The sequence below is a fragment of the Cyclopterus lumpus genome, chromosome 20, assembly GCF_009769545.1.
Source record: "Cyclopterus lumpus isolate fCycLum1 chromosome 20, fCycLum1.pri, whole genome shotgun sequence".
Classification (NCBI taxonomy): Eukaryota; Metazoa; Chordata; class Actinopteri; order Perciformes; family Cyclopteridae; genus Cyclopterus; species Cyclopterus lumpus.
In genome coordinates, this window is record NC_046985.1 from 14,011,628 (window position 1) to 14,039,389 (window position 27,762).

At 42.8% G+C, this 27,762-nt stretch overlaps 1 protein-coding gene and 1 pseudogene across 3 annotated transcripts; one reads left to right on the forward strand and one right to left on the reverse strand.

Annotated features, from left to right (window-relative positions):
• Window positions 1–5,726: 5,726 nt before the first annotated feature.
• Window positions 5,727–20,215, reverse strand: rnpc3 (RNA-binding region (RNP1, RRM) containing 3). 3 transcript variants are annotated; one of them, XM_034559739.1, is made up of 16 exons: window positions 20,031–20,134; window positions 19,355–19,511; window positions 19,214–19,261; window positions 18,995–19,104; window positions 18,494–18,583; window positions 16,940–17,051; window positions 16,186–16,254; window positions 15,333–15,475; window positions 14,977–15,102; window positions 14,491–14,633; window positions 12,399–12,593; window positions 9,753–9,847; window positions 9,553–9,611; window positions 8,717–8,849; window positions 6,244–6,322; window positions 5,727–5,786 (listed from the first exon to the last, which is right to left on the reverse strand). In XM_034559739.1, the coding sequence occupies exons 2-15, from the start codon at window positions 19,505–19,507 to the stop codon at window positions 6,254–6,256; spliced, it is 1,545 nt and encodes a 514-aa protein (XP_034415630.1). In that variant the 5' UTR covers window positions 19,508–19,511; window positions 20,031–20,134; the 3' UTR covers window positions 5,727–5,786; window positions 6,244–6,253. The 3 variants fall into 3 exon arrangements, with proteins under 3 accessions (XP_034415630.1, XP_034415629.1, XP_034415628.1); XM_034559738.1 differs by lacking the exons at window positions 5,727–5,786; window positions 20,031–20,134 and adding exons at window positions 6,034–6,101; window positions 20,157–20,215; XM_034559737.1 differs by lacking the exon at window positions 5,727–5,786 and adding an exon at window positions 6,034–6,101 and having other exon boundaries at window positions 20,031–20,206.
• A 1,095-nt stretch (window positions 20,216–21,310) lies between these two features.
• On the forward strand, window positions 21,311–27,142 carry LOC117749921 (annotated as a pseudogene).
• The last annotated feature ends 620 nt before the right edge of the window (window positions 27,143–27,762 follow it).

Here is a 27,762-nt window from a genome sequence, read left to right on the forward strand (position 1 = left end):
GCTGAGTCAGGTCCCTGTTTTGGTGTTAGCTAATGAAACCAGCTCATGGTAGATGGATAGCCATGCGGTGCCTCACTTCAGAGGCGAAGGCCAGTTTAGCCATATTGCAAGCACAACAGTGTCGCCGTACACTGTTTGGCATGCTGCGCGGCCTCTGAGCGTTAGTCACAGAGTCACCCGGGGAATACTTTCTACCTCTACTGATCACCGGCCTGCACCTCCTGGCCCTGAGAAATCAGCAGCCAGGATTTATAGATTTACCTTAGATTGGCTGTCCCGCATTTGTACCCCCATAAATACTTTTACAGCTTTGCTAATGCCACTGTTGGGAATAAACAAGGTTACGGCGGACAAGATGAGGCTGAGATTTAGTTGGTAACTCGGACAGCACAGGGCAGAGCAATGAGAGAGGTGTAATGTCAGAAAAGGGAGCAGGGAAACTCGCATTAGGGATAAGCACTTTATTGCAAAGCTGGGGATACTTTTAAATAAGGACACAGGAATTACAGGCCATGCCATAACTGACAAACATCTTGTGCTCTCACCATTTTCGACCACGTAACTTGTCTGCGACGGAAAAATCGGAACCATTAGGAGCTCGAGTGGGATGTCTAGTTCTGTAGGCTATGCACCACATACCAAACCATTAGGCTCCTAATGTAAACAAGTTAAATATGCAATTAAGATTAATAAATTAACCTCCTGGCTTAAATAAAAGTGATGACCGTGGTTGTAATTTTTATCAAAGACATTATAGATTAATTATTCAAGCACATTACTTCACTCCAGTTTTAAATGCTACTCATTTGGACAACTTCATGAAACTTGCAAGGTTTAAAAGCATGAAATATGCATGGTCAAGCCATCACTCTCTCCATAATGAATACGCGTACCTCGGAATTGACACATTTGCTATCGGAAAGACTGACGACCATACACACACTCTGGAGTTGACTAAGCACTGTGTGTGTGTGTGTGTGTGTGTGTGTGTGTGTGTGTGTGCGTGTATATGTGTGTGTGTGTGTCTTCCCACTATTTGCTTATTCAAAGTCAGCAAAAAGCTCACAGTTAAGTTGGTCCGGGCAGGAATAAAATCCCTGTCTCAGCAGGCCACCAGCGCAGCTGCAGAGCACGGCGGTACATCCATGCTCTAACGCTGCCGTTGAGGAGTACAAAATAAATTTATTGGGAAATGTTTAGGGCTATCATTGATTCCGTGTCTGTCAACTCTGTTAAGAAACAACGGCTTTCTCCAAGCGAGTTTCCCCCGTCTGAGAGCATGTTAGGTGTTGGTCAACCCAACCCTTGTCCACATTAGAGCAGTCCTCAGGCCTTAGTGCTTCCTCTTATCTGCTCCATCCTCCAGGCTCTGTCTTTGCTTACATTAACTTATTTGGTGGGGGCTTGATGTTTTCTGGATTTCTTCCACAATCACTTAATAGATCCCATAATTCTAATTGATACATTTACATATTACATACAGTGTCATTCATTTGATATCACATAATCCATACAGTTATTTATTTGTCTTGACCCTCCAACTTGTAAACTCATCGTAATACATAACCACAATCGCTAGGAGCGCCATTGAACCTAGTTTTCTCACACCTCATTGATGCTGAATGTGACATAATCTATCTACCCAGGGCTGTACTCTTATTCTCACATCAAGTCATCTTTGCCATGACATATGAAATACCCAGGTATTCAGAAGTAGCAAGCGGCGGCAATCATCTAAATGACCTGGAATACTTCAAACACGTATTGTTTCTAAACTGTGAATACTCAATGCAGGCTGGTAGCGTTTATATGTTGTCTGTACACGCCAGTGTAGAGAAGTGTACACGAGGAGATACATGGGTGTTGGAGTAGAGGCAGATGGCAAATAAAGGGTTATTACACCCTGTGCTAAAAAATAGAGATGACATATGCACCATCAAATAAGCAGACAAGATGGGAATCTGGGATTTGTTAGCTCATGCTGCAGGTGATGGTTTCGTCAGTGCCTTACCATCAGCTCTAAGAAATACTCATCTGATGCGTCCCTGCTGTTCTTTTACTTTGTGTTTTTTTTAATTGCTGCAGATTTTCATAACAAGGGTTTCGCATCGAGATGGAGTTTCCAACTAAGTTGGGAGTTTGCACAGATGCGTCGGCGGGACACTTCCAACAATATATACTAAAGTACCGTTATATGGAAATTCACACTGTGCTCACCCAGCCTCTTACTCCCAGCACGTGAACTCTACACACTGCATTAAAATCACGAATGTTAATTCACCCCGGGCAAAGTACGCTCACTGTCAGTTTTAATATCGTCCAATGGCCAGGTTTCCAGTAACGGCATGCTGACAGTCGGAGACAATGTGTGTATGTGTTTTTTTTAAATATATATACACAAAATGGTTTCAAGGATGTTTTCATTCAAGTGGCAGTGTTTTAGTGTGCGTTTAGTTCTCCATCTTTATTTCAGGGGAACAAAAGTAAGTATGCCTATCTGGGCTTTTTTAGGGTTATTACCAAGACTAACGGAATGCTTTCTTTTTTCCAAGTGGTGGCTCCACCCTCCTGGGCTTTATTTCTATGGCAATGTAGACAATCTAGCCCACATCATCACCTGCTGTGTCATAGGTCAGGATGTGCTTGATGTTTTTCTGTGGTGGTAAAATGATCCAGGATGGAAGTATTTAAGCTTTCTACAACAGAAAACCATATTCAAATTAATTGATGTGACAAATAAAAACACATTATGTAAAAACAGGAATAAAATACATAAATAAAACCATTAATGAGAGAGGGGCTTTGTATGTGTTGTTGGCTCACACATCAAGTAAATCACTCCTTTGTTAAAATCTTCTGGCTGAGCCCGATTCACTCGACTAACACGTGTTCAGAAAGCATATTTGATAAAGGGTATTAATACTTCCGAGTAATAATTCCAACTCAATAAGTTCACATGCCATCTATTAAAAAGAAATACAAGCACAACATATTGATGAAAAGGAAATTTGATCTCCTTCATAAATCTTCATAAATACAGTGGAAAAAACAATTTCACAGTAATTTAATTTCAGCAAGCATTGAGAAGCTTAATGGTGCAACATGGTAGATTTACAAAATTGAATAAAATGTCTGCTATTCATCAAAGAAACTCCAGTTCATCATTTGTATTGACGATTACATTGGGAGGGTTTTAATACGCGTGTCTGGTGAAGGGGGATCAGTTCTTCTTTGAGAGAACCCTTGAAGAGCAGAACCTTTTCTTGACAAATCTATCGGTATCATTTGGGTCCATCAGCGACACTCTACATCAGGAAACTGACCTCCTGATGTGGACTATATCTGATGGACCCATTGGGACTAACCAGCACTTCGCCAACACAGATGAACCCAAAGCAACATAGCAAACATGCTCATAGAGTAACGGTCTGCGGGTGGCAAGGGAATGGACTGGCTTCAGTGGCTTGTGAGTGCATTAGTATTCACTTTCAGTGGAAACAGAAGCTGGCTTGACAATACAGCACAGAAGCCCACAGGTAAATTCAGACATCAACGTCGTCATTGGGGAGGCGTCTGGAGATAGCTCGCGGCCCGGGGCGTGTTTATGTTGCCTGGAGGGTTCCTGGCATGTTTGAAACAGATTATCGGGTAAACATCACACTCAATCTGCACAAGTAATATGCCGGCGCAAAAGGCAGGAGGAGTGAGGGCGGATTCACACAGTGGCCCGATGCCGGTCTCCACCCTCACGGACATCCAGCAAAGTATATGAGGGTTTAGGGTTACGCCCCAACCCCCCTATCAAATTGTCGAGTGTTTGATGAACCCTTTACGTAAGTCAGCATTAGATGCATACTTTGCACAAGGGAATTACCCACAATTCATAGACATAAAAAAATAAGTAGGTAAACAAAGACGACAGCACATGAGTAAAATAGGCCGCATGTGCTTGGAGTCCAACACGTGGACATGCACCGGGCAACCCACGGCCTCCAAGCAGCAAAACAGACGCACACCTGGTTGATTCCGAAATAAGAAACTCATTATCGTGGTGTCAGTCGCGCGGGCAGCTGCAGTATTAAAGCGGAGACGGTGCCGAGGAGAGGCACAACATACGTCTCTATCTGCGTCCACTTACAAAAGGTTATCTCTCATAATGCTCAAATGTTGCCTGATAAATGTCCCGGTAACTCTCAATATTTCCTCGGCGGGTGGCACATTTGTCATCGTTGAGACGGCGGGCAGAGTCAGGCACAGATGGGAACTCCTCCCTCAAGCTGGCGTTGACGTATGAGCCGCGGGTCGGACCAGACGAGCATGTGTGATTGATCACCCCACGTGCCTGCTGGATCTTAACTGTGTGTGTGTGGGGGGGGGCCCGGGGGGCTTAATAAACAGCAAGATTTTTACAGAAGAAAAAGCATCACACAAAATGGAAAATCAGGAGAAATGCAATAGTTTTTTTCTCCCCCACGTGCACCATAATCTGACATTTTGTTTTACAAAATCAGACCATTTCTGGAAACCATTACAGCAAATCAATCGTTTTTTTTTTCTTCTTTTTTTAACATACTATAAGATACAGGCAATATGTATTTGGTTCTTATATATTGCAATTGAAGGGGTGGGGGGGGGGGGGGGGGGGGGGGGGGGGCACAGATAATTGTGTAATTATGGTGATCACAACCCTGGAGGATTTGACAATCACACCCCATTAACCCCAGCCATTGTTACGTTGTGCAGATTACTGGTAAATCAACTGGCAGCTACAATCCCTGTGTGCTCTCTCCACGCAGAGGGGAGACGTGAAGAAACATGGCAACAGGATGTCATGCAACAGGATGTCATGCAACAGGATGTCATGCAACAGGATGTCATGCAACGGTCTGTGCGGTGTCAACCAACGCAGGCCGTTCAGCGTCATCAGGCTCCGCAGCCTTGATTGCTGATTGGTAGGTGATGGCAGTGTGTGCTTTGCACAATTTTAAACATGTGAACAACTGGTGGTTAAATGCAATGTGGCATCTTCTAAAGGGGACTATTTTCTCTTAAAAGTTTATTTGTCTAACGCAGAACAGTTTCAGCTATCGCCAGTGCCCTGGTGGCAACCTGCCAACAACAAAAGTGAACCAGGATAAAGATTATCTGAGCCACCAAGGCCAATGTTATCACTTGAGAACAATTTAGGAACAACTGGAAACCAAGCTATTGAATCAGTCTGGCCCTTTATCCTTCTAAAAAAAAATGTCATTGTGTGTGTTTCAGATATTTATATAAGTGTACTAGCAAGCTCCATCGATCCTTTTTTAGAAAATGTAATGTTTAATTTAATGTTTTCCTTCATCCGATGACTCAAAGATCAGACATCCCTAAACTTTAGCTGTGATTGACATGTACCCAGCACACTCACAGTATTGTTTACACCAAAAAGAGGCTGAAAAAAATCTCCAGTTATGATGGCTGCTGAGGGGAGAAGTTCACCCTCCCAAGGTTTACTCTCAATAATCACACAGACGGGGCCAGTCAGTTGACCGACCACCATCTGCTAGAGAGAGATATAAATAAATATATATATATATATATATATATATATATATATATATATATATATATATATATATATATATATATATATATATATATAAATAAATAAAGATAATAAGTTATGGCAGTATGATTGAAGTGATGATGTGGTCGGAAGAAAAACGTGACGAAAGTTATCTTAATAAAATAACCTTTTTTTTATTCAATAATAAAAGAAGAAGATGACATCTGACGACCATCACCTGAAAATCAGTCAAACAAGGTAGAGAGAAATGTAAAGAGACATTTAAGACTTCAAAATAGCACAAGTTTACAGAGTCTACACTTATTTTTCAGAGAACATACTGTGAGAGACAATAGACTACAGAAACAAAGCATGACAGTCTTTTTAAATTGAGACTACAATCCAGACTGTTTCAAGTTCCAATTGTGCCACAAGAACTACAAATAAACTGCCCCCATTTGTCTTTCTTTCTTTTCTTTTTTTTCTCTCCAAAGGATATGCCAGAATAAGGATACAATTGGTTCTGCTGGGCCACAATATCAAGCCTTGGCATCTTGAATAAATAAAGTGTAAACACAAACGTAAAATGAAAACACCATTACAATGCTTGTTCTAAATAAATATATATAGAACAGATGACACTATGACTTTGTGAGAACATTTTCTCTGTGCAGATGCTGTACTCTCTCACTCACCTCGCAGAGGTCATCGTTGTTTTGGGCCTCTCTTGGTAACGGTGTTGTCTTCTTTTGGTTTGGCAGATCGGGCAAATTGCTGCGAGTTTACAGTTAAGGTCTGTAGGCTGCAAACGTTTTCATTACTCACTCGATGAAGCATCTTCCTTTTTAGGCAAGACCTTTCAGCCTCTCTGAAGAAGCAAGGGGAGTACATCAAACACATAACCCTGTACAGGCAACAAGATCGGCTCCTTCATACAGTCCCATTAGTCTTTGATACTTCAAATGTATACCCATCTATCTACAAAAGTAAATACACCAATAGCGCCACAGAGAATATGCACAAACACCCAGACCTCACTGCGAAGCCCATTCCAGTTTCAGGCACAATTTCAGACATAATCGCAGAAATATAGTCTATATTCTCATCCCATCATGTTTTACTCCCAGAATTGTACGCAGCAACAGTGGAAAACCACGGGGGCCTTTTCCTTGTGACACTCGCCCCCTCATAGGAATTGAATTTGAGAAAAACGTTGCAGCCGTTTGCATAAGAACGCCAGAAGACTACTAGCCAGAAGACTACTGGCCAAAAGAAGACTACTGGCCAAAAGAAGACTACTGGCCAAAAGAAGACTACTAGCCAAAAGAAGACTACTGGCCAAAAGAAGACTACTGGCCAAAAGAAGACTACTGGCCAAAAGAAGACTACTAGCCAAAAGAAGACTACTGGCCAAAAGAAGACTACTGGCCAAAAGAAGACTACTAGCCAAAAGAAGACTACTGGCCAAAAGAAGACTACTGGCCAAAAGAAGACTACTCGCCAAAAGAAGACTACTCGCCAAAAGAAGACTACTGGCCAAAAGAAGACTACTGGCCAAAAGAAGACTACTAGCCAAAAGAAGACTACTAGCCAAAAGAAGACTACTGGCCAGAAGACTACTAGCCAAAAGAAGACTACTGGCCAAAAGACGACTACTGGCCAAAAGAAGACTACTGGCCAAAAGAAGACTACTGGCCAAAAGAAGACTACTGGCCAAAAGAAGACTACTCGCCAAAAGAAGACTACTGGCCAAAAGAAGACTACTAGCCAAAAGAAGACTACTAGCCAAAAGAAGACTACTGGCCAGAAGACTACTAGCCAAAAGAAGACTACTAGCCAAAAGAAGACTACTGGCCAAAAGAAGACTACTGGTCAGAAGAAGACTACTGGTCAGAAGACTACTAGCCAAAAGAAGACTACTGGCCAAAAGAAGACTACTGGTCAGAAGATGGCCCTTTTAAGAGTTTGGATCACATGGCCTGCTGGGTAGCCCACCACCTCTGTGACAGCTACCGTCATACACATGAATTGATGAATATCGGATTAAATTAAAGAACAGGGGGGAAAAGGCTACCAGTGCAGTGCTAGACCTTACACTCTAAACTACAAGCATTTCCCCCTCCCATCTTGTTTTTTCTTCTTCTTCCAGCTCCTTTATTTTTGTAGCAGGCTGTTTGAGGATTCTCTGGCAAGTGTCATGCTGCAGTCTCTCGCTAGCACTGAAAAAATCATTACAGGGACTCTAAACTGGGACCGGCTGTCCGCTGCCTATGACTGCTTAAAAAGACATCTGTACCGAGATGAACCTTGCTCGACTTTGTGATGCTCCAAATAGAATAAAGCCCCTTTAAACAAGCCAAGTCTACCTTAAAACACATGTGGAGTACTATTTGCTCCCCTTTGAGCACACTTGCAGTGGTATAATTTCAGATGTTTTTTTTTCTCCAATGAACCACCATACTCCAGTTATTCAAAGCCTGCTCATCACCTCGTTAGTGGCTGAATGTCGACTGAATGACTGTCGCCCGGCCTGGAATATAGCTGCTACATACAGGACACCGTCTCCAACCAAATTACTTTGAACGGGAAGAGTAATAGGCCATCGGCAAGCTAATTGGCTATGGGATGCACATCAAAACACCCTCGAAATCAATAGCCTTGTTCCATTAGACAAGGTCAAAGGTTGATGTGCAATTATGCTGTGGAAGAGCAGGTGGTGGGTCAGGGCTTCCAGAAAAGGAGTCTTCGTCTTCGTAGGGCCAAAGCTAAGCAATGCATCAATGCATCTAATAATCAACACACACCACCTCTTAACTGCCTCTTTGTGCATGTTCAGTGCATCGTATATACCCTGTCTACAGCTTTCTTTTATCAATTGGTTCCTTGTGGGTAACACTCTCCACATACTGTGACATATTGTGCTTATATATCTCCTATATTTAACGGGAAATGGCCTTGTGATATGGAACAGCAGGTGAATATTTCACAGCAAAAGGAGCCTTGACTTTTAGCGCGTCACCAACTTATCCTCTATATTTCAGGGCATCTGTTAGGTAATATATAGGCAGAATCTGTGTGTCCATCTCCTCCAAATGAGGCTGGATTTCCACACTTATGAAATCTTGTCTTAGTTTCATCTTGCGAGAGGGGGGAGGGGTAAAAGGATACGACGACGAGGGGCTTGTCGTAGAGAACGTAGCCGTTGGTTTCCCGCAGGGCTTTCTCTGCACTCTGCCCACTGGGGAGTCCTACAAAGGCCTGCCCTTTCATCCGCCCCTCCTTCATTAACACAATGTCAAACCTGAGAAGAAAGAAAGAAAGAAAGAAAAACCCCAAAGCAGGGAAACATCATTATAACTCCAGGCTTACAGTCAAGACCACATTAAATTGTAGCTATTCAGTATAGGAGGGGAATTGTAAAATATGATCTGCTGCTGTGACCACATAAAACAGTGGCTGTCAATCGTGTATGTGCCCCCATTAGACCCAAGAACCTGCCGGTTTCTATTCCAACCACTTGGTTTTACTGCTTTGCAACTTAAGCCCGAGAGAAGCAACAATCGTGAACCCTACATTACACTTTTAAATGTTTATGGGCATATATAAACAATATTTGGTCCGCCACAATTTAGAGACGGGTTACCCAAAGGCCAAACTGTCTCTGGCAGTTGCATCTTCCCGTTTATCCCCGACATCTGTGTTCATAGTCGGGCCTCTGTCCTCAACATAAGCTTGGTTTGATGACTCAGGCAGAATATTCATTTGAAGTGCTGCTGATGTGCAAGCATAAAATCTCCCTTGTGATCTCTATGTCAGGTTAGGTGCTTATTAATAACACAACACACAGTCAGCATGAATTACTAAAAACTCTCGGAGGAGAGGGACAAATTGCTGGAGTCAGAAATAGCTCAGGAAGATTTTTGATGGGGTGAAGCGACACGCAAGGCATGTCAATAAGAAACTCAGCCCGGGTGATGCGGCCTGTTCCTGGTCTGGTTACGTACATGTTTCTCTCGGCTTCTGACAAAGGGTTGACGTATCTCCCATAGATGTACTTCAGGTCCTGGAAGACAAACGAAGAATGTCAGGAAAAATAGAATGCCATATGACGGCATATCTATATCTATAGTAATGAATGGAAACTCCAGAATGAGCATCAACATCAAGTAAACCAAACTGGGTCAAGTGCTATAAATGTACTTACTTTCTCTTCCACTTGCTTTGCAATATTCTTCACGTACAGTCTGCAGGTTGGCTCACCCGCTTCATAGTTTTTAAACACAGACATCCTTTTTATCTCTGTTTTTTTTTTTTTTTTTTAAAGAAGAAGAAAAGGGGAAGAAAAATTAATTAAACTTGATGCGAGGACAAAAAATACAGGTACAAAAGGCAAATCACAGAGCTGCCCGTACATACATAAAAGGCAAATTCAAAGGATCCACAAATGATTTTATTTTTATTTAACCAGGTGAGTCCCATTGAGATTAAAAATCTCTTTTTCGAGGGTGACCTGGCCAAGACAGTTAAAAGAACTCAAAGTTAAGAGACAGAGTTAATTTAAGAAACATTGACATTTTTGGGAACCTGCCTCCATTTGTTTCATTTTATATTTAAAACCAGTAAGTGGAATCAGATCTTTGATTTTCAAAGTATTCTGCAACATATTTCAGTTTGAGGGTGCAGAGTACACAAAAGCCCCTTTTCCCCATTTCTGTTCAGGTTTTTGGGACAGGGAGCATCAGGAAGTCCTGAGAACGCAAAGAGTATTGTCCCACACTTTTCTTCATGATGAGGACACACAGGTAGTTTGGGAGCAGATCAAGGATTGCCTTATAAATGAAGGCGTACCAATGACAGCGCCTACCGGTGGCCAAAGCAGGCCATCCTACCCAAGTGTATAACTCAGTGGTGAGTCAGAGCTTTGCAGTTGGTAATGAATCGCGGTAAGCCGTGTCCACCATACGAAGACAGTTAGCAGAGGCATGTAAAGAAGATCACCATAGTCCAACACAGGTAAAAAAAAAAAAGTAGCAGCAACTAATCGCTTTTTTACATGAGTTGAAAAGCACCGTTTATTTCGAAAATAAAAAAACAGTTTTAACTTTTTTTTTTTATTTAAGACGCCGTGGCTGAGAGGTGAGCCGAGACATTAAAGCAGCGGTTGCATGTTTGATCCAAGCACCTACAGCCAGTTCATTTTTAGACGGGACGAATTGCATTTCAGCGACTTGAATGGGAAACATGCCTGAACGCCACGTGTTGGTCGAGGAAGAACCAAGAATTACACCTAACAGTACTCTATGGTGAATGTGGAGATCATTTTAGAAATGTTCCCACGTTTGAATAAATAAATAAATGCTAGTGTGTGTGTGTGTGTGTATATATATGTGTTCTTAGATTTACATTATAGAAATCAATGGTTAAAAACACAACTATCCTCAAATGTGGATTCAGGTGGTGAACGGTTTTGCAGATTACATTTAGGAACCAAAGCGCTGTTCAAACACAAGTTGTATTCACAAAGCTGTCGCTGCAAATGTAATTGCAATAACCCATTAATATTTTTCTTGCATCCAGAATTTTTTTTGCTGTGAATGGATGTATAAATATTGTTATCAAATGTTTGCATTTAAAGAGATGGAATATCTTCACTTCTCCCTTGTCAACACACCAAAATCCAATGTGTTTTTGTATCCGCGACGCTCCACAATGTTCCCCAGCTCGTCGTCACCTTTGTTCGCGATCCCCCCAGCACCAAACTACATCGGGCCCCTCCTGCTAAAAACAGCTGTTTGAGCTGGAGACGGCCGGGTGAGAGACAAAACAATGAACCACGTACCGCTGAGGGGGAACTGAAGCGTCGGGACAATTTCTCTCTGTGGTTTGTCATCGACAGCTAACCCTTACATATTACTCAGTAATTTGATCCGTTGTTAATCTAAAAATATTGATTGGAGCAGCTTCAGCGCAAGAGTGACGGTGGAGCGCGCTTTTATCCAATTCAAGTGCCACTCCGTTGACAAGCCTTTGCGAGGAATGAACTGACTGAAAGCCTCAATTACATATTGACCAACAAGCCCCAGTAATGTTGGTTTGGCCCCAACTTCACCTGAGGTCGATATTATTTGTCCTGGATACAAAAAAGGTAACGGATGCAGATGACACTGCATCAATAAAAACGATGAATGTTCGGAGTACATTACTCGCTATGGAATTGTTTTTGGTGACAAGTAATCTTTGATGTTTTGCACTCAGCGTTGGGCTGAGACGGCCGCTAACCACCAGCGGCAGATTGCTGTTCCAAAAGCCAAACAACTATTTCACATCTCTCCTCCGTCCTCGTCATCTCGGGGTGATTTTAATCTTAGAACGGTAATGCTGATGTGATACTTTTGTTTCGCTCGTCTTCCCCTCGAAAGGATCTATTGGTTTCTTTTGTCAAGTTTGATTCTCTGCAGTTGGCACTTTTCTTTTTTTGTTTCTGCCGCTGTGGCTCTCGCCGCTTACACGAACTGGCAAATTTCTCTCATATGCATTTCAAACGGAACCCTGTTGCTGCTTCCACTGGTCTTGCATCACTTAGACACAGAACAGGGTTTCTGAGAGGAAAATGCAACTAAATATGGTCACTGTTGGTATCTACGGTGGAATCATCTTCTTTTGAATAAATGAAAAAAATAAAGGGTTATTATTGTTCGCACTTCCCTACGCTGCAACATTTATTCTATCCTGATATTCAAAGTTTTGAAAACTAAGGTCTAGTTTATTGACTTCCATCTCTAATCGGTGGTTTAAGACTAGTTCTTAACCCCTCCCCCCGTGTGGCCCGAGAGCCTCCCTTCGCGTTTACCATCTCTTGACAGCCGTCCTTTCTCCAGCTCCTTTCTGGAGACAACGTCCGAGGGGAGGTCCTGCTCCTCGTCGCTGTGCTCCTCTTCCTGTTGGGAAGCCTGCGCGCTGGGGTAAAGCTTCCCAAAGCCCTCAGCCTCCTCCTCCTCCGCCGCCTCACGCCTGCCACTGGGGGCGAGCTCCCCCTCATCTGCTTCTGAAGGGGACACAAGAGGTTGACATATTACCAAGCAGTCGCCGCGTAACGGTCTTTCGTGCCACTACGTTGGATGATGTACAAACAGGAAGCGGCCACTCCCCCTGCAGCCCAAACACAGACGGACGTTTTCAAAGTGTTTCACGACCGCAGATGGTGAAGTAATCACTTCCAATGTTTTTCGTCTTCAGGAAACCCAAACACGCTCAGGATGGGAAGTGGATGCGAATCCTTCTGGTCAAAATTAGTTTAACAGATTGATTGTTTAATATGTCGAACCGTGACCTCGTTACAAAACGATTGAGTTGGAAATAGGGATTTCTTTGGGCGGCGGTTAATACGATGAATGCAGTCTTTTGCTAGAAATAATGTTGCAGTCAAATTGGTTTGTGCTGAAGAAGCCAGTCTTAAGAGAGTGAGGCGTAAGCACATTCATGTCTATGTCAAATAACACACTTCTGTAATCAAATCAAAATCCATTCCTGTTTTGTAAACATGAGTTTGAAAGGCAGCGGGACACACACACACACACACACACACACGCACAGTGAGCCTGTACAAATCTGAGGAGGCGGCAAAAAAAGCTTGTCATGAGGTGTGTGTGTGTGTACGCACCAGAGCAAGAAGTGTTGGAGAGCTTTACTGATACACTCTCGGCGGAGAACTAGATCACTGCTTTCAAAATTATCCTCCTCCTTATCTGCCCCCACTCCCAAAACTCCCCTTTCCATTTAAATAGCTTGTTTATCGGATCACACAACGCTTTCCCAAAACAAGACTAATCCAAAAAGCCACCTGTCATAGTTTATCTTCCATCTGCTTTTAGGAAATCTTTTGTGTTTGACTTTGAGATCTATTTTCTTCGCCAGAGAGTGAAGTTGTAGCTAGAGAGAGGAGAGATAAGGCAAACGGGGAACTGCACAGCTGACAAGCAACACAGACCGTGCCCCCGGTGACATTTCCCATACTAATAAAATAATGGTAAAACCTTTCTGCTCTGATATACTGGCTGTGCAACACGTGGCTCCATGGTAAGGGCTTTGACTTATAAGTAACAGACCACCTCCTGCTTCTAGGTGATAATAAACATGATGTATAGTAATAATCAAATCCTTATGGTGCCTTTCTTCCTCAAAAGAGACGAGGTGCACTTTTCTTACAGACAGCCACACTGCCAGCCGGGCCAGCTCTTCTCATTTTAGGGACCAGCTGATCGGACTTCCACATTTGGAAGGGTGGCTCGTATAATTTAGCCTGATGTGCATCGGCACCAATCAGTAATCAATAACAAATAAGAGACGGGAATGGGAGAATTTTAATGGATACTAAAGCTGAACGATCAGCAGAGTAATCCTTTAGTCAGTCAACAGGAAATTGATTAGCAGCTAGTACATTTCCTTCATTTATCAAGCAAAAATATTTCAAAACCTTTGCTGATTCTATTCCGTTTGCAATGAGCAATTTTTACTTTTATTACATTAAATGGAAAGTGATTCTCAGGTGAATGAAAATAGTTGTTAAAGACTTCAATATAAAGACTTCAATATATCGATTACAGTCTTTGCAAATACAACAGAGATCAAGGACCTTACCTATAGTTTACGCCTAGCAAAGTGTCAATAAATGGGAACAAAACACCCTTCTAAACACAAACATATTCAAGCTTCCTAAATGTTCAATGGTTAGCTACTTTTCTCAGTTGTTTATCGTCGTGAATTTAGTATTTGGGGGTTTAGAACTGTTGGTCAGAAAAGGCGAGAACTTTAATGCCATCACCTTGGGCTCCAGAAAATTGTGATGGACATTGTTCTGTAAGAATAAATGAATAATAACAACTGCAGGAATACGCTGCAGCAAGTGAATATCTCGGGTCAAAATTCGGAAGCAGAGCACTTACCTCCGCTTTCATCGTCAGGCTGACCCGGCCCACTTCCTTCCACAATGGCCGCCACCTCTGGAACCGAAATGTGGAATTCAATTTTCCTTTGCCCGGCAGGGTGGGGCTGCTCGAACACATCGGAGGGCTGCAGCACTGGCGCACTGAGGACGGCAGAGACAATCAGCATTCCCCTCAACGGCAGCCTCTAGAAAGTACCCACAATAAACCCGGCTCTACAAGAGATATTTCCAATTCCACAAACATGCAGTCTGGAGACACTAAGGCGTGTTATTGTGTGTTTGGTTTCTAAAACAGTTTTTAAAGTTTTTTGAATTAATTGTGGGCTGAGTGTGTGTTTGCATGGGGCTGAAACAATACGCCTCTGAGCCACAAAAGGCTATGCAGAATATTGTCTGGAGGTTTTCGTCCTCCTTTTTGTTTTAGCTGCCTTCGAATACTGTCTATGCATGAGGACTGTGACACGCACGAGTGCCTTTGGTGTACCTCTGAGAGTCTGGTTTGGGAGCATAGAGTAGATCCTTGATCCTGGGCTTCTTTCTCTTTGAAGCCGTTTTTGGTCTCATGGGTCTCTTGCATGCTTGGTTGACCAGGCCCATCAGACGAACGATCCTGTAATAAAGCAAAGACAGGGAATAAGGTGGAAAAAAGACTACCTTTTTTTTTTTTAATCACCCATTTATTAGAGTTTTAAGACATTTCTCTTCAAGCCACTTGTGATTCTAGAAACATTACGTCTGAATGAATGGCAGCGGCAATGCACAACAAAGATGAAAGTGACTCCCTTTGCGTCAAGAAGCTGTTTACACAGAAATGAGTCTTCTCTAATTACTGGGCCCCACCTCTCCTTGTCTTCGTCGTCCCCGCTCTCATACTCTGATTCTTCGCCGCTGGACAGCTCCATCTCCTCCTCTGGCAAAGGAGGGTAGTCGGGGGGGAAGGGAGGAGGCATGGGGAAGGGTGGTGCGGGAGGCAGGAGCTCAAACTGCAGGAAAACGAAACAAACCCGGCTTAGCTTGCAAATGCCTCTGGGTTCAACTGACAGACTTCAGGAGTGTAGTCCGTGCTAGGGGACCTGGTACGCATTCGTCAAAACTGGGCTTGAAGATAGGAGAAGTGATACAAGTATTAAGGCACGCCCGGCCACATGTCTATCACCACAGTTGGGGTGATCGATTATACGAGGCTCAAACTAAATTACAATATGTTTAGACTTATGCAAAGCGCTCAAACGTTACCCCAACCAATAATAAAAGAAGACTGTGCTAAGGGCTGTAGTTTAAAAAGGGCTGTAAGTGGTGCTTATGTTTTACTTCATCAGATTATTCTTTCACAAGAGAGCCCAGGGTGAGGCTTCCACATTTTATCTACATTCTTACAATGTATGCACTGATTTCAGTCAAGTATAACGATGGTTGGTGGCACGAAAGGGTCTTTGGGGCAGTGAATAGCTCCTTGAGTCACCAAGAAACCCAGAGAGAGACTTAATCAATAAGGCACTGATGGTTGAGGGTCCTCTACAGCTGGGAGCTGGTTAACCTCAGCCTTTGAGTTTCCTATACTTTTTCTATAAAACATTTGAATAATGGCCTCTTTATAACAACGCAGATTTTCTTGATTTAACATCAAATAAATTACATTCAAACCTATTCAGCTATGAGCCTGTTCCTCTTTATCCAATGTACACAGGCTTACCATGGGGGGCCGGGCAGTGACCTGGCCAAACGGACACGGTAAATTCATCTTGTTCATCAGATGCAGTACCTGTGTTTATGGAGATAAGAGTATTAGAACGGTGATTGCTGTATCTGAAGATTCATATCAAAAGCTGGATGGGAGCTGGTGATGTGAATATATTGCTGCTCTCAAAACAGGCAGCCGGGAACTCGGGCTCCATATGTTAAACAGATTGCAAGGCTTTTGCTTTTTCATTTAAAAACACCAGGATCAAGGTGAGATTGAGAATGAAGTGAGATGGCAGCGGTGAGGCTGAGCACAGAGGCGGCTTCCCCGCAACACACTAGCACCACCAAGACGCCAAAGCTAGGAGTAACAACAGGAGTGAAAACACAGGCAGAGAGGCTCCCAGGGAAATGTTAAACCTATAACTCATGCCGCCCACTTACGGTTTATTATTAATACTTGCTCCCCAAATTGAAATTTTTAAAAGGCAAATGTTTGCCGTTTGATCTTTAAGAGGTTGGATGCAGTTCAAAAACCTCTGGGTTATTCATGTTTCTATATACAATGGGAATCTGAAGGCTGGAAATGCTGTCACATTTGAATTCTTTCGGTACAAATTCCCACTTTTCCAAACAAATGAGGACATTGTGAATACAAGAACAGAAACACAAATGGAATACACGGAGATGACCAACATATGCATATCAAAGATGTGCAGGTATTGTAGACAGAATAAAATGATATGGAAGAAGCAGTATGCACTCACTTGGACGTAAAATTTTGGCACACTCATGAGGACATGTGTTATATTTGTCAGAATGCCATTAGAAGGTGGTGGGTATAAATATTTCAGAGTGGGATTCGATTGAAACGTCAACCTGTAGGAGAGAGTGAGAAAAAAAGTGAAAAGACAAAATTGCTTTAAAAAAGAAAGTCTGCCGCTGTAACTGGCTGCCTAAAATACAATACCCCCCCCCCCCACACACTTAACAACTCACAAAATATGTCAAAAATAACGGAGACACATGAATATGTGGTCCAGCCGGTGAGCTTCAGCTAGGTAGCTCATTCTTTAGATGACATAGCAAATATGAAAGTCGGCCATTAAGGGATGTGGGGACCAGCATGTCGTGTCAGCACCAACGCTTGTCCTTGTGTAATAATAACTTTTAGAAGCCAAAAGACTCAGAGGCCTAATAAACAAAGACTTCAAGTGTGTGTGTGTGTGTGTGTGTGTGTGTGTGTGTGTGTGTGTGTGTGTGTGTGTGGGGGGGGGGGGGGGGGGGTCCAGTGTATGTTGTTTAATCTGCCACTTGGTCGGATGACAAAGAAATCTGTTAGCAGTTCTGCTGGGACTGAGAAAAAAAAGAAGGGGAAAACAGCCTAAATCTATATCCATAGGATAACTGTGTCATAATGTGTGAGAGAACGCTCTAACTTTTGCTGCAATCATGAAAGGAAAAGTGAGGAAAATTCAAAAACTAAATGAAAGAAATGTAAAAATGTCAATCCCTTTAATTGTATGATGTTAGCCTTTAGCTGCAGTAGTAGTCGTGGTGCCGGTCCATTCCGCCATAGTGCGTGTCTGATTCAACACCAATGAAAATGTCTCTTAGCGTTACTTCAACTGTAGGGAACCCCGAATGATCTACAGCAACACACAATAAGAATACAAAATGTATGGTACCCAATCGAGATATTCTATTATAATATATTCACCTCTACCACTTCTGATAAACAACCCATGGAGTGTTGACCCCACGCTATAAATACATAATGAAGCAAACAACATCAGATCAGGAGGTGGCTGATCCAGATCCAATTTCCGCACACAGCAGGACAGACCGGCAGTACTGGAGCGAGCGTATCAAAGACCACCGGGTACCACCAACTGGCAGGACAGACGCATGCTTCATGGCAGCCCAACCATCTAATTGGACAAAAAGGCTGCTGACGGCTCCTTTGGGACAGAGTGGATCATATGTGCATATCTAATTGTATAGAGTGTCATGTGGATGGGTAACATCCTGGCCGCGGGAGATGGGGCCTGACACGGCAGAATGTAATGTGTAATGTTTTTTTTGCTTTAACCTCACAAGACAGAGCGAGAACAAAGCAGAGTGAAAACCACCTGCTGAGTATAACTGAAGCATTTCAATGTCATCACTTCAGACACAGACAAGTGGCCTTAATGATGCATCAGCCAAACACATCATTAAAAAAAACTGGACTGCCTCGCCTCAATTAGGAATTCAGAAATCATCTCCGACTACATCAGGATTCGCTAAGAACCGTTAATAGACGTGCGTTCAACACTCACCCAAGGCCCGGCGCAATGCCAGCCTCTATGAGGGGAATGTTTGGCTGCTTGGTCTCCTGTTTCTTCGGCTCTCTCTTGAATTGTTTACCACTGTAGAAAAAAGAAAGAAAAAAAGGATTCAAAAGTGTTTCAATGCTACTTGTTCAATTTAGCTGGTTGCTGAGAATATGTCCACACTAAAGCTGAGTGAGATTCACTCGAGCACAAGGTGTAGATTTCAGTTAAAGGCGTGTTTAAATTGAACTTTTTTCTAATTGTGTGTCTGGTACAATTGATTTGTGTTGATTTCTGCCAACTTATGAACAAAAACTTGTGCGTGTGAAAAATCATGTCTGGTCTGTAGGTGCTGACAACAGGATCTTAAGAGCACACAACCCGACACTGAGACCATCTCAATCTCACAGGGAGGTGAACAGCGCATATATTTACAACGTGCAAAAGTAACATTGCTCATAACTATGGCCTGTGCAGATCGAGAAAAAAAAAAAGCAGGCGACTTACCTGTCTGACACTCGTGGGTCCTTTAATACAGTCACATGATCTTGGCATTTTGCAAACTCCACGACAAGTGTATGATCAAGGACCTCCAACTGATGGAGCCTGTTGAGAGCCTAAAACACACACGGTGACAAAATGAGATTCACTTTTAGCTCCGACTGTATAAATAACAAGGCTTCCTCACATGTAATATGACTACAAAACTCTGCACAAACTACTCACTTTTGCTGCTGACTTCTCACTTCTAAAAGTTGCGAAAGCTGCATGTCTCTGTGGAGATGGAGAGGCGTGTTGAGGAAGGACAGCAGATCAAAGTCAACGTGGAGACATGACAGCTTGGTATTAGTGAGGCACGGAACCTACCAGGCGACCCGTGTTTGAGAAGACCCTGACCGACTCCGCTCCAAAATACTTCAAGAGGTCCTCCTTCTCGTCCTGTCTGAGCTCGGCTGGCAGGCGGCGGATGAGCAGCGTTTTGCTGACGTTCGTTTGGACCGGGTCCTCACTCGTGTCCATTTCTCTGCGCGGGACAGCAGGCAGAGAAATGCTGCAGTGAGAACCAAACGGGCAACAGTACTGGACAGCGAGTTGGGTCCTCTTCGTTTGTTACCCGTTGTATTGACTGCTGTTGTTATTATTATTATTAAAAGAGTGAGCGGAACAACAGCAGTCCCGCAATAACCACTCAAGCTAACCCGAAACTCGTGTTGTCCCTCGCGCAAATGAGAGTGGACAAAACATTACAAACATCTTTCAGTAGCTAAGTTACAACTGTAATGTGTAGCGTGATGTGGGATCATTAGCTATTGTTACTGCCGTATTAAATAGCGCTTTCTTAATTACCCGAAGCCATGGTCTATCAGTTAAATGTATCGTTAATTTCTCCCCCAGACAAGAAAGTTAAACTGGAATTTTTTTGAACAGAGAACCGTGCGACAACCACATAGGGCTAAGCTAGCTCTAACCTTAGCTCAGCTCTAGCTAGCTCACCCTATATCCGAGCGAAGCTAACGTGCAGCAAGCCCCGAGGTTTATTTACCTTATGAATTATGCCGAAGCCAACTGTGAATTCCCTTATGATTCCAAGACATTAGACGCGTACAGTCAAGTAATGTTTAAGCAAGCAATTCAGAGCGCAGTAGGCATATTTTTAGCGCATCGTTACCAGCCCGCCGCGGCTGCAGGCAGTAAACATGTCCACTTCCGCCCTCCTCTTCTTCTTCTACGGTGATTTCGAGATGATGACAAATAGCACCGCCACCTTCTGGACTGGAGTGCGGCGCCGTCCCGTAACATTGGTTCGATCTAGCGCGTGAGATCCGGGGAAACTATAGCGAAGCTTCACGAAACACACACACATTTAAGCAGAGCTGTTTTTATTGGTGATAGTTACAATGGGCCTCTTCTGGAATTAAAGGTGACTGCCGAGTCAAAATATAAACAAGTTTACCTATGTCAGTCTAGATGTAAAGTCCATACTATATATACAATATCCACAGTTCTGCTGTTTGATTTTACTTAAGGACGCCATGTGTGTCATATAAAAGATGAATAGAAAAACTGTAAACCAACATGTCAAAATGTTACCCAATATTTTAACTGTCTTGTATAGATTATTATAAAACCTATACCTGGTCCTTATTCACTATCTTCACTACTTTCTTATTATTTTTTCTAGATAGAAGCTCTTGGGCAAAATTGCTCAGACTAATTGTTGTTGAACAGTTTTTGTTTTTTAATAATGCTTTATAAAAATGGAGGGGAAAAATAATGTTGGCTGTGTTGCAAATACGGATTTCAGTTTACCCCTGATCAGTTGGCCATCGTGTGGAAAGACACGGAGCTAGCGGGCCCAGTTCCTCAGCCACGAGGCCACAAAGCTCACGTCGGAGGTCACCAAGTTGTAAGATATGTTCAGAACCGTGGCCGCAGGAAATTCAGGATGCAATGAATTAAAATTTAACAATATTTAATAGCAAAGATAATATTCATATAGCGTTCACGGCCGTGGGGCCAGAAAGGAAGAACTCTCCACAGACGGACTGCTGCTCTCCAGTCCAATTTAGAATATTTAGGTAATAGGTTCAGGTTTTATTGAACAGCCTTGTTTTTTTTTTATTCAACATCACATAATTCACAATCCAAAAGTGCTGACATGAGGTCAGATTCTCCAAAAGTCCTTCAGTTTCATTGCTAATGCATGGTAAAATGTTCATTCTTAACAACATGCCATGAGTAAGACATCACCTGGAGCCCTGGTGGTCCAGCTGCTGCTTCCTCAACCTGCACTACATCTGCACCTGAATGCATCTCAAAAGGATGCAGGCTTCAACCGCAAATCCAAGGACTCCCTGTCCAGTGGGATCCATCTGCACTGTGGCCTCTGGCGACACGGTGTCCATGTCGCCGGACGCCGACCCGCCACACCTGTCCTCTGTGGACCTCGCCGCTCCTCAATTTTTAGGGGCCAAACCTCTTCCTGGACTCCTCCCTGGAGACGCCCACACAGATGCAGGAGATCCAGAGGCATGCCTCTGACCCTGTCCTGCCAGCTGGCAGCTAGAACACCAATTACCAACACCACCCAAACGCCTGGTCCTTTGGACGGGATAGCCATACGTTCCCCACTCTGTGACCTCCTCTGTCCTGTTCAGATGCTGCTGCAGGGCGTGGGACGCCTTGCCTTCCATGCCACTGAGGGTTCAGAGTGCCTACTGTTTCGTACGCACAGAATCCAGCGCTCCTTCACAGCCGAGACATACTACATGCATCATGCAGTCGCTGGATCCCAAACCAAGGTTTCTTTAAGGAGAGTTTAAAAAAAATTTGATTAGCCTTTATTTAACATATGCATCCCGGGGGCCAGAGCGGGCGACATTGAATCTTGTTTAAAACTGCTGGCTAAAGATGAGCGTAGTTACAGTAAGATTATAATACACGCCGGCGGTAATGACTCCCGACTGCGGCGGTCGGAGGTCACTAAAATTAATGTGGAATCGGTGTGTACTTATGCCAAGACAATGTCGGACACCGTAGTTTTCTCTGGCCCTCTCCCCAATCTGATCAATGATGATATGTATAGCTGCATGTCGTCATTCAACCGCTGGTTGTCCAGGTGGTGCCCAGCAAACAATGTGGGCTACATAGATAACTGGCAGACTTTCTGGGGAAAGCCTGATCTGATGAGTCGAGACGGCATTCATCCCACTTGGGATGGAGCGCGTCTCATTTCTGCGAACATGGCCAAGTTGATTAACGGACATCCATGACCCAGAGTTCAGATCAGGAAGCAGAAGCAGAGTTGTAATCTTCCACCCTTCTCTGCACTTCCATTCGAGCAGTTACCCACCCTTAACCTTAACTCTATAGAGACTGTGTCTGTCCCACGGCCACTTAAATTAATTAAATCAAAAGTAACCAGAAGAGGAGTCATACAAAATAACCTCATAAAGGTTAACATCACTACTGCAACAGTGCAACAAAACAGAATAATTAAATGTGGACTCCTAAATAAAGCTGTATTAGTAAATGATTTAATATCAGACAATCACATTGATTTATTGTGTCTTACTGAAACCTGGCTGAGCAATGAAGAATATATGTCAGCCTAAATGAATCAACTCCTCCAAGTCATATTAATACTCACATTCCTCGAGGCACCGGCCGAGGAGGTGGAGTAGCAGCCATCTTTGACTCAAGCCTATTAATGAATCCTAAACCTAAATTAAACTACAACTCATGTTCTTAGTCTTTCACATCCAACCTGGAAAACATTACAGCCAATCCTATTTGTTATACTGTACCGGCCACCAGGTCCATATTCAGAATTTATATCTGAATTTTCAGAGTGTTTATCAAGTTTAGTCCTTAAAACTGATAAGGTTATTATTGTAGGAGATTTTAATATTCATGTGGATATTGATAATGATTGTCTTAGTACTGCATTTATCTCATTGTTGGACTCGATTGGCTTCTGTCAGAGAGTACAGAAACCCACTCACTGCTTTGGCCACACCCTCGACTTTGTTCTTGCATTACATTACATTACATTACATTACATTACATTACATGTCATTTAGCTGACGCTTTTATCCAAAGCGACTTAAAATAAGTGCATTAAACCATGAGTCCAAACTCAGAACAACAAGAATCAAGCAAGTACAATTTCTTCAACAACGTTAAACTACAGAGTACTATTTGTAAGTGCCATTTAAGTGCTATTAAAGTGCTAAACAACAAAGTGCTATCGGTAAGGGACATTTAAGTGCTACTAGAGTGCTACTACGGCTCTACCTTCCCTATTCAAGGTATAGTCGAAAAAGATGTGTTTTTACTTTGCGACAGAAGGTGTAGAGACTTTCTGCTGCCCTGATGTCAATGGGGAGCTCGTTCCACCAATGAGGAGCCAGCACAGCAAACAGTCGTGATTTTGTTGAGTGTTTAGCTCGTAGTCACAGAGCTACAAGTGAACGGGCTGGGGTGTACGGTTTGACCATGTCCTGGATGTAGACCGGACCCGATCTGTTCGCAGCACGGTACGCAAGTACCAATGTTTTGAAGCGGATGCGGGCGGCCACCGGTAACCAGTGAAGGGAGCGGAGGAGCGGAGTAGTGTGGGTAAATTTCGGGAGGTTGAAGACCAGTCGAGCAGCTGCATTCTGGATGAGCTGTAGAGGTCGAATGGCATTAGCAGGTAGACCTGCCAGGAGGGAGTTGCAATAGTCTAGCCGTGAGATGACCAGAGCCTGGACCAGAACCTGTGCCGCCTTCTGAGTGAGAAGAGGTCGTATTCTCCTGATGTTGTACAGCATGTACCTACAGGAGCGTGTTGTTGTGGTAATGTTGGCAGTCAGGGAGAGTTGACTGTCGAGTGTCACACCGAGGTTCCTGGCAGTCAGAGTCGGAGCCAGCACATGGCATTGACATTGAGCATTTGGAGGTCTTCCCACAGAACCCTCTTCTGTCAGACCATTACCTCATAACTTTTGAGTTTATACTCCCGGAGTATACACCGTTAGTCAAAAGTTTCTACACCAGATGTCTAACTGACAGTGCTGTAGCTAAATTTAAAGAAGCGATTCCTTCTGCATTTGATTCAATACCACGTCTCAATGTGACGGAGGACTCCTGTGCTAACTTTAGTCCGTCCCAGATTGTCGCTATCGATAGTGCTACAGGCTCACTGAGAATGACACTAGACTCGATAGCCCCACTGAAGAAAAAGACAGTGATGCAAAGGAGGTTTGCTCCCTGGTATAACCCTCAGACCCTCGACCTAAAGCAAACTTCACGAAAGCTCGAAAGCAAATGGTGTTCCACCAATCTGGAAGAATCACACTTAGTTTGGCGAGATAGTCTTAAAACATATAAAAAGGCTCTCCGTAATGCCAGAGCAGCCTATTACTCATCAGTAATAGAGAAAAATAAGAACAACCGCAGGGTTCTCTTTAGCACTGTAGCCAGGCTGACAGAGAGTCACAGCTCTGTGGAGCCGTGTATTCAGTAGTAATGACTTCATGAACTTCTTCAATGAAAAGATTTTAACTATTAGAGGCAAGATTGATGATCTCTTGCCCTCAACTACTGCCGATCAAGAGGAGTGGCCTTGGAAACGGCTGTATGCCCAGGTGTATATTTGGATAGCTTTTCTCCCATTAACCTTTAGACCTAAACCAAATATAGAGCTGAGCATTGCTAATTACAATGCACTGAGGGCAGCCTTCTGATTATTCTTTAAACCATTGTATGTTTACAGGCTGAAAAAGAAAAACAACTTGCTTAATGTCTCTCTTTACATTGGGTTTCTCTCTCAACAGGAACATATCCATAGGGAGTGTGGATGCGGGTACCCTTTATATACATTTTAAAGAGCATTATACCAATTTACAAGAGATTGGGGCGAAAATAAAAAATGACCTTGGCACGGAGGAAGAGGTCATCCTCTGTGACGGCCAGGGGAACAGTTTGCTGGATGGGCCGGAGACCACTGGTATGTTATTGTAAAAACTTCATTCCTAAAGTGTATCTTGTATGTCAATTCTTGTTTGATTCTTGTCTAATTAGCTAATTCCTTGGATTAATTTGACTTTTCATTCTATAAGATTATTTCTGATGACATCTAATGATTATATAACCTACTCATTTACAAAGTAATACATTTGAAATTGAAATTTGAACTCCATTATTTTTTCTTTAGGTCTGGGGTTCTGGATGCAGAATGCCTGGCGCATTATTGCCCTGCGAGACAGCTCCTACAGGGAGCTGATGCAGAGAAAGAGGCGGAGGACAGGGTAACAAGACCAGTGTTTAGTGCAATTTCTGAAAGACTCAGTTTTTGTGCCACAATAGGCTCTGAAGAGTGACATGTAAATACACAGATCATAGAGTCTCCAAATGTAGAATGAACTATTTTGAAGTCACCGTATCCTTTTGAACACCACTTGACTCCAACACAAGCACATTGACAGAGACCTCTACATTCATAGTTGCTAACATTCTAGCAAGGCTATTGTTTCACATATAAGTCATATAAGTCATGAATGAAGGGCTCAGCTTGAGAAGGACATCAAGAACTCTGTCAGGGATCTGCTCAGAGCGGCCCGAGGCCATGCAGATGTCATGTGTGGTTTGAGGGCAGAGTTAGGTATGCAAGTAGGGGAAAGTGAGAGCATGCTAATTAAAGGACTTGAGAAGTTTCATAGCCAGGTAGTAGAACAGTTGCTGACCAGTCCGGATGATGAGCTCCAGCATATTCTCTACAAGCAGGTGTATTCAATATTCTCCCACAATCTGGAGAAAATAGCAACAGAGGGAGTCGTAGTAGCCACAGACATGATGGAAATAGATGCAGAGGTGACGTATACCAAATTGGAAGTTGACTCTCACTTACAAGAGTCTAGGCTACCACATGTATAACTTGCTTCTATAAGAAAATAGTTAATAATTGTTTTTTAAGCCATTATATCTTCTACTCCTGATCTTTTCCCTATCTTACCTCTTTTATCTTTCTGTTTGTATCACAGATTTCTCAGGGTAATGATACAATAAATCAATTGCAGCGTTCTCTGACAGGGAACAGACAAGAACCGGATGCGCCACTTCTTGCCGAGAAGCTGAGGCAGTCACATGTCAAGTCGTCAAAGATAAGGCATACCAGTATACAACAAGAGATCGCTCAACTGAACAGTCAGCTTAACAGTTTGATCCTTAAAAACAGGGAGGTGGAGAGAGAAATCCAAGAGGTAAGTTTAGTGTATCATTTCATCAACATGTCACAATAACTGTACCATCATGTTTAATTTTCATTAAAATGCATGTCACTGTTACTGCTTTTTTGTGTTTTCTTGGTAGAAAAATGAAAAGGTGGAGACAGAAATGTAATATTTGCTCCAAACCTTTGATAATGAAATGGAAGAAACGCAGGTACAAACTCAGCCCCCACACAGTAACAAATAATGACGTGTGTATTCTCTGAATACTTTATGTGTCTGTTGATGCTATATTCACGGTGTATAACATGGCAGTCTTTTGGGTCCGTGCTTCTTCAAATTGTGAGAGTTTATGTATCATCCTGCTCTAAAATATAATGTAATACTCAGACAATCTTCACATTATGTTTGCAAAGTTTTACTTTATTAAACAACTGTAACGATTAATTTATTATCAAAATAGTTGCCAATTAATTTCCTGTTGATCAATTTAACAAATATGTTTTCTAGGTCAGTTGTTTTATTTACATCAGTCATTCCCCACATCGCCTTCAGACTGTTTTAATCCAGGACAGATGCCTTCAGGCTATTATATTACCTATTTATAGCAAGGCATTAGAGCATTTATACTGGCTCAATATCTATGAGAGGACCAAGTAGGCCTATAAATCTATGTTTAACCATTTTTTTATATTCATTACTCATTCTATCCCTCACCGTCTCTCACTCTCTCATCCTTTTGCACCTCAACACCATAACTGCCACCATCACCTGTCTCAGTCCAACCTGGAGTTGAAAGGAGTGGATTATGAAAGGGAGGAGGAGCTGAGGAAGCTGGAGAAACCCTTTTCTGTCCTGGAGGTGGAGTGCAACCAGATCCAGGAGAAGCGTTGCAAACTCTTTTGATATAATACCTTGATACTTATTTTAAGTAGACAGATTTGAATGACCTCAGGAAACCTCCAGCATGGCTCTTAACTTTAAAGAAGAAGAACCTGTTCAACCATTCATGTTCTGAAGAACCGTTCATGTTCTGAAGAACCTGTTCAACCATTCATGTTCTGAAGAACCGTTTAACCGTTCATGTTCTGAAGAACCGTTCATGTTCTGAAGAACCTGTTCAACCGTTCATGTTCTGAAGAACCTGTTCAACCATTCATGTTCTGAAGAACCGTTCATGTTCTGAAGAACCTGTTCAACCATTCATGTTCTGAAGAACCTGTTCAACCATTCATGTTCTGAAGAACCGTTTAACCGTTCATATTCTGAAGAACCCGTTCATGTTCTGAAGAACCTGTTCAACCGTTCATGTTCTGAAGAACCGTTTAACCGTTCATGTTCTGAAGAACCGTTTAACCGTTCATTTTCTGAAGAGCCGTTCATGTTCGTTAATACTCTGAAGAACCTGTTCATGTTCTGAATTGTTAATAATAAAGATTGGATCAGTTGTACTTTTTTTTTGAATACTTGATGCGGCCCAGCCTCACCCAGACTCTAGCTCCAGCGGCCCCAAGGTAAATTGAGTTTGAGACCCGTGGGTTAATAAGAATAATCCAACTGTCT

What these genes read in the sequence shown, in the direction of transcription:
- rnpc3 (XM_034559739.1), bottom strand. Translation starts at nt 19,507, where the DNA reads ATGGACACGAGTGAGGACCCGGTCCAAACGAACGTCAGCAAAACGCTG. An exon ending in GACGACGAAGACAAGGAGAG is followed by an intron (nt 15,103 to 15,332) that starts GTGGGGCCCAGT and finishes GCTTTATTACAG; the next exon opens with GATCGTTCGTCTGATGGGCC. An exon ending in TCAGAAGCCGAGAGAAACAT is followed by an intron (nt 8,850 to 9,552) that starts GTACGTAACCAG and finishes CTTTCTTCTCAG; the next exon opens with GTTTGACATTGTGTTAATGA.